The sequence below is a fragment of the Giraffa tippelskirchi genome, chromosome 10 (genome assembly GCF_054371585.1).
Source record: "Giraffa tippelskirchi isolate mGirTip1 chromosome 10, T2T-mGirTip1v1.2.pri, whole genome shotgun sequence".
Lineage (NCBI taxonomy): Eukaryota > Metazoa > Chordata > Mammalia > Artiodactyla > Giraffidae > Giraffa > Giraffa tippelskirchi.
In genome coordinates this window covers 148,786,773-148,793,924 of record NC_137284.1, presented here as the reverse complement: position 1 = coordinate 148,793,924, position 7,152 = coordinate 148,786,773, and the positions used below count along the sequence as shown (strand labels likewise).

Below are 7,152 nucleotides of genomic sequence, written 5' to 3'. Positions count from 1 at the left end.
AGCCTTGAGCAGGGAGGGCATGGAGACACTGTGGAGTTTGTGAAAGGGCAGGAAGCATCTCTGTGAGGCTGTGGGCAAGCTGCTGGCACAGAGGAATACGGCCAAGTCCCCGGCTGTGTGGGCTGCATCTTCAGACTCAGGTACGCACCGTCGGGCATCTCAGTTGAGAAGTGATCCTCCATAAAGTGTGCCTTTTCTGAAGGACATCAGAAACTCCATGCCCTTTCCCGGGGTCTGTCAGTACCAGTAGAGGTACAAATGACCAGGCATGGGGTCACACCTCAGAGTCACATCCCATCCCATTTCTGTGATGTAGTGGCAAGGGCTCTGGCTGACACTAGGTACCAAGTGTCCTGTGGGAGGGCACAGAGGCCAGGAAGAGAAGGAGGCACACTGGCTCAGGTGTGTAACTGGCTTTAGGTCAAGGGAACAGGATGGGAGTTTCCCACACACCTCCAGGACACACTTACTTCCAGGAGACCAAGGATTGTCCAGCCAAAGAGCCTGCTGTCTATGGGGGGGGTCTGGCAGGGCTGAAGCCTCTCCCAGTCAGGCATCTAGTCCTTAGCAGCCCCAGGGAGGAGACCCTGTGATGTCACAGTCCTGGGCAGCACCCACAGACTCAGGAACGCCCCCACATGAGGGAGCCTTAGTGCCCATGGACATGTGATGCTCTTAGCACTGGCCCTTGTGTGTCCTGAGGAGTGCAGACTCCCAGCCCCTGAGCTGCAGAGGGAGCCTGGGGGAATACAGGCTTCAGGACACCTAGACCAGGTGTGAAGACCCCAATAGATGGGTGGGACCCACTCCTGTTTCGGACAGCCAATTCAGAGCCACAATCCAGAGGCATGGACTCTGCGTGTCATAGTTCTGAGCCTGATAATGAAAACATTGGGAATGAAGAGACCAAAGGAAACAAAACAAAACAAAAATAACCCTACAAGTGTCACTGTGGAGAGGAAACCCAGTGAGAAGTTGAGACCGGAAACCTAGCAGGACATTTCAGTGCAAGGGAGGGAGAATGGGTGAGAAAGTAAGCACCCAGCCCAGCACACTGACTCTCAACTGAGGGGTGCACGGGCCTGCTGGCTGCCTGAGGGGTTGAGAGCAAGTGTCTGTGCAGATGTGGGACTTTGATCGTGGTGGAGCTCAGGGTCTAGCCTTGAGTGAGAACAAGATAAATCAGAGAACAAATGAGCTGATTATAGGATAATAGAACTGGTGAAGACAGAGGACACATTTCTCACACCTGCTTCCCAAAGCTCTCTCGCTGTGCTTTGCAGGGACTCCAGCCCTGGAACCCTTGCTTGGGAGTCCTTCTCTTTTTCCCCAAAGCTCCCTGCTGCTTGGCCATGGGCGACTGCAGCCTTGGCTGGAGGGGTTCCTGAAAAGGAGAGGCACAGAAGCCAGGCACCTGCGGAGCTCCCAGCAATGCACCCTGCACAGGGCAGCAGCATCCTTCTTATCCTCTGGGCCCGTGTAGGGCCTGAGTCCCGGGGTGCCCGTGTTTGTTTAGAGGATCCCTTGAAACCTTAAGCCAAACCATCCACTTTACAGCAGGCTTGTTTATTTCACAATAAACAAGGCATTAAAGTACTACATTGGGTTGTGTTTATCTTTCAACCATTTGTCACATTCAGCTTAAAAAAAAAGTCCCCACACTCTAAAGACATAGAATAGAGTCTCCATGTGGATTGACTTGGGGATTATCGTTTGGGGCTCTGTCAGGGGTTCCCATCCCTGGAGGGCCCTCTGCAGGAAAGAGGAGGGGGCCTTCCTGTAGATGCAGATGGCTCACCCTCCAGGACGCAGGGCTCTCAGCCAGCCCTGGGTTGCAGGTGTGAGCAGCCCTGAGGCTGGAAGACACGAAGTCCAGCAAAGAAAACCCCAAGCACAAAGTCCTGCTCTGCAATGTCAGGAGGCCGCCACTTCTCACTGCCTGTTGTGAGCAACAATCCAAGGACATGGGACTCTGTGGCTGATATGGCAGGGTGTGAATACCTGAAGAGACAGAAGAAAAAAGAATCAAGTCTGAAGGGTTAAGGCTGGAGTGGAAGAGAGGCCAGTGAAGGGCTGAGCCCTTGAATGAGCAGCCAGGAGGGTGAACTGGGGAACAGCGATCCCAACAGGATTGGGGATCCATGGTCCTCAAGGCCAGGAACAGACAGAGACCCTGGAGAGAGAATGAGGTGCTTGAAGAAGGTCTGAGCATATTTGGAGCTGGAATCTGGGCTGAGATCCAGGGTCTAGCTTGGATGGAAGGGGAAGTCAGAGTAAAAGCACCTTTTAGAAGGAGGATGGGTAGGACTGCTGTGGCCAGAGGGTCAAGGGTCTCATGAAAGAGTTCCCAGAGGATCAAAGTGATTGGGAAATGCTTGGGACTGCTTAAACCTGAATGGCTTGGCACAGTCTTTCTCAGGACGAGCCCAGCATACACTGTTGATGTCTGTGAAGAAACTCTCCACTGTCATGCCACGTGAACCCACAAGCAGGGCTGTGGTCTGATGGGAAAGGCCAAACCAAGACTTGGATGGCCCCACAGCTTTCTGCCTGGACCCTGGAGGTTTGTGCACAGGAAGGAATTGACTCTGCAGGGCTGTGTCTCTACTGCTGGCGCAGAAGTACACGGCGGAGTCCTGTGGTTTCAGGGCGTTCAGGTCCAGGCGGCACTGGGAACTGTCTGAGCATTCAGACCAGAAGCGACTTGGAACACTCTCATTTTCAGTGAGTTTCTTGTAGTTGTGGACGAACATGAGCTCTGGTGGCTTCTGGGCACTCTGTTTATACCAGTACATAGCATTATGTCCCAGATGTTGTTCACATTTCAAAGATTTCTTATCCGTCATTCCCATGACTAGGTATTTTGGTATCTGAGTGATTCCAGGGTCTGCGGAGACGGCTGGGAGAAAAAGGACAGAATTCAGACAAAGGCCAGAGGGGAAGGTGTTGCTGCAGCCACAGGGAAATGGTTCAGGATCCGGGGACAGCCCGTGTGAACTCAAGACTCACCCATGCCCAGGAGACAGAGGACCACACAGCAGAGCTGCCCGAAGCCCATGGTGGAGTCAGGGTCGAGGTGGGTGCTCGGGGTGTGTGTGGGGGGTGGGGGGTGGGGCTCTGGCCTCCTCGGCCTCGGTTGGTGGTTTTGTCTATGACGTCAGTGTCCCTGTCAGTTTCCCCAGCCTGCAAGGATGTTTCCTCTTACCCCTTTCATGCCTTATATAGATTCTGGTAGAAGGTAGAGTTGAATCCACTGGGCTGGGATAGCCCTCTGACAGTGGCGCTTTTGCTATTAGCTGCTCTCCTCATTATACAGATTCTCCCCCTGCCCCGCTCCCTTCCAAGAGCCCCTCTCAGACAGACTACATCCCCTTCAAGACATCTCCTTCTTCCCTGCTCAGTCAGGCAGGACAACACTCAAAATTCCTCTCAGTGTCTAAGCTCCAATACTTTGGCCACCTGATGCGAAGAGCTGACTCACTGGAAAAGACCCTGATGCTGGGAAAGATTGAAGGTGGGAGGAGAAGGCGACGACAGAGGATGAGATGGTTGGATGCATCACCGACTCAATGGACATGAGTTTGAGTAAACTCCAGGAGCTGGTGACGGACAGGGCGGCCTGGCGTGCTGCAGTCCATGGGGTCGCAAAGAGTCGGACACGACTGAGCGACTGAACAGCAACTCCCTGGAGCTCCTTGGCCCAGCTGTGTGGAGGGAGGAAAACTGAAAGGTCACAGTCCTGTTCTGGACCAGTGCCCATCATTAAAAGGCATGCCCCTGAGCCCAGGCAGGAGCCAGACCCTGGGAAGAGTGCTGAGGGGACCATACTAGGGATAACCCATTCTTTGTGCCTGAGGGTACAGGGCTTAGCTGGGCTGAAAGCAAACAGGTTGCCGCAGGAAAACAACACAAGGCAAACGATCTCAGTTGGAAAATGACTTCAATGTCTTTGAGAAGTCTACAAATGACGCACCCAACTGATACAGGGATGGAAGGCCAACGCCCTGCCCCCTTCCTCAACCCCCTCGGCCCCTCCCCCACCAGCCTGGCGTCTCAGCGGAGCCAGAGCGCCTCCCTGTGGCCAAAGCAGCACATTCTCCAGATCGCAGCCCTCTTCCCCCACAGCGTCAGCAGCGCAGATCTATCACCCGTTCCATAGACCAGGAGCTTCCGTGATAGATAGGAGGCTCCAGAGAATCACGAAGAAGAAAGAAGCACTTGAAACAACCAAAACAGTTGCCAACAGTACCATCCATCCACGTAACTAGGGCATCCCATTTTTCACTCAACAGAGACCGGTTATGTCTGAATCCCCAGGTGTGAACGAAACGCAGACCAGCAGCTACTACCCAGGTCCCTGTGGAGCTTATAGGCCATCTTGATTTGTTCAATGAATACTCACTGAGCAACAGCTAGGAGCAAGCACAAAAATTCAACACGTTCACCCCTGGAATTTTATTGTGATGGGGTAATTACACCAGTGGCTCAGATGGTAAAGAATCTGCCTTCAATGCAGGAGACCCGGGTTCGATCCGTGCATCGGGAAGATCCCCTGGAGGAGGGCATGGTAAGCCGCTCTCATATTCTGGCCTGGAGAATTCGTGGACAGAGGAGCCTGGTGGGTTTCAGTCTGTGGGGTCACAAAGAGTTGGACACGACTGAGTGACTAGCACACACATACACTTAGGCTTAGTCACAGACAACCACTAGGGACTCAAATGTATCTTATATGAAGTTTGAGAAATGTGTCCAGTATTTCAGTATTTAAATTACTCCATGAATATGGTAGCATATTTCCTCAGCTGTTACAACGCAAGAACTGAGCCGAAATGATCTCCAAAGCCTTGTGCATGGCTAACATGTTAGATGCCAAACTAGGCCCATTTGTTGTCCAGACAGCTTTCCAACCTGGGACTAGCTTAGATGACCCAGGGTGAGTCACTCTATGTTGTTGTTGTTTGAAGACACTCAGCTGGAAGACAGTGGCCCATCCCAGTTAGAGAGAGAGAGACATTGGTGAACAAGCTGTGAGTCCCACGGAGACCCCAGGAGGGCCAAGCACTAGTAATAATGAGCCCGCATGCTAGGGCTCCCTAAGAGGATTGTGTGTGTGTGTGTGTGTGTGTGTGTGTGCTAAGTCACTTCAGTCATGTTTGACTCTTTGCCACCCCATGGACTGTAGCCCGCCAGGCTCCTCTGTCCATGGGATTCTCCAGGTAAGAATACTGGAATGGATTACCATGCCCTCCTCCAGGAAATCTTCCCAACCCAGCGACTAAACCCTTGTCTCTGATGTCTCCTGCATTGGCAGGCAGATTCTTTACCACTAGCACCACCTGGGAAGCCCCTAAGAATGTTCGCTCCTAGCAAATTCCACAATCAGACCTGCCAGCATAAAACCAGAGCCTCTCCTCTATATCATCCACAAGACCTCTCAGCATCCCCTTCATAATCTTTAATGCAGAATGTTTCAGTTGTCTTCTAATGGTACATCCCACCCAGACTCTATCTCGTTTCTGATGCATACTGCTACCAGTGTTCCTATACCAAAATATGTTGATCGTGTTATCTTGCTTAAGGTAGGACCACTGTCTAGCTCCTGCCAAGAGATTAGTGGTCAAAGTCCTTTCCACGTCCCTAATATCCTGCATCATCTGGGTACTGGTTGTTCTCCAGGAAGCTTCAAATATGACAATCAGAAGTGGAATGAATGGCACTGTGCTCCTTCTTGAAGGAAGTCTCCAGTGGACAAGTCTACCTTGGCCGGTGCTTCTGCCTCACCTTTTCTAGTTCACCTGTTGTTGGGCTGCACCCTGTAGGCCTGCAAGACTTGTGGTTATCTAGGACAGAAAAGAACGAGTCCAGAGACAGGGACAGAGACATCAGTGGTTTACTGGACGGGGAGATCATACACAAAGGGTGCTGGAGCAACACGCCATCATGCACAGGCCGGACATGGCAGCAGTCATAGCTACTCAGGGAGGAGGCTACCGTTTATAGGGGAATTGATGTCAGGTGGGCACCTCAGTTACAGGGACCAGGCTCTATAATTAGGAGGATTGGAGAGTCATGTGAGTGGAGCACGGCCTGGCCAAGCAGAGGCTGTACAGAGAACAAGACAACAGCCATCTTAAGTGGCCTGACCGTATGCCTGTCACCATGGCTTTCATGCTTCTCCAAATACTTTTTCCATTAAACAGTGAACTCACTAATAATCTGAATTTCCTTTTAGTCTTAGAAACTTTATCTTCACCTCATCTTCCTTTTGACTTTTGCTCATCAAGCGTTCTTAGCGAATAGTGTGTTTTCAGCCAGAATAATGTTCTCTACAATATGTACAGCAGAGGAAGGCAAGGAATTGCTTATCCCTTCAGTTAAGATCTTCAGGGCATGGGACAGGGTTCTTTCTTGTTTATGGAGTCCTGAGTATTCTAGAGAATTTAATTCTGCTTCTCTGCTCCAGCTGAGAAGTAGAATTCTGTAAGGCTTCTGTGTGTCTAATTGTAGAACTGCCCCATCGGGTATGTTCCAGGCTGCCCTGAAGATTGAAACTCTCAGGAAGCCTTGAGTTGGGTGAACGCATAGTCCCACAGTTTCCTGCCCAAGCCAGGGGCTTTGTGCACGAGCAGGCAGTGACTCTGCAGGGCTGTGTCTTAGCTGCTGGCGCAGAAATACACGGCAGAGTCGCCTGGCTCCAGGGAGTCGATGTGAAGGCTTAAATGAGCTTTGTCGGGAGACTCTGGTGAGAAACGACTTGGCACTATTTCATTTTCAGTGAGTACATTATTATTGTAGCTAAACATAGCCTTCAGCAATTTCTTGGAGTCCTGCTTATACCAGTACATATTATCGTGATTCAGCTTTTGTTCACATTCTAGGGACGTCTTAGTTCCCATCTGTGTGAGGAGATATTTTGGAGTCTGAAAAACCCCTATGCCCCAGGCACCTGAGAAGGAAAGAAACAGAACTCAGATAAGTCCCAGGAAATAGCCAGGCTTTGGAGGCTTGATGGATGGACTTAGAGACTCAAAGGAAGGATCCAGCCACCTGGACCCGGGACTCACCTACTCCTAGGAGCCTGAGGGCCACACAGCAGAGGCGCCTGGAGTCCATGGGGGAGCCCTGGCCCAGGACGCTGGTCCTCAGTGGTAA

General features: G+C 51.5%; 1 protein-coding gene across 1 annotated transcript; it reads right to left on the bottom strand.

Moving 5' to 3' along the window:
* Nucleotides 1-1,550: 1,550 nt before the first annotated feature.
* Nucleotides 1,551-3,067, bottom strand: LOC145523668 (uncharacterized). The gene is made up of 3 exons (XM_081534378.1): nucleotides 3,010-3,067; nucleotides 2,392-2,899; nucleotides 1,551-2,001 (listed from the first exon to the last, which is right to left on the bottom strand). Exons 1-3 carry the CDS (start codon nucleotides 3,056-3,058, stop codon nucleotides 1,818-1,820), a joined length of 741 nt encoding a protein of 246 aa, XP_081390504.1. The 5' UTR covers nucleotides 3,059-3,067; the 3' UTR covers nucleotides 1,551-1,817.
* Nucleotides 3,068-7,152: the final 4,085 nt, after the last annotated feature.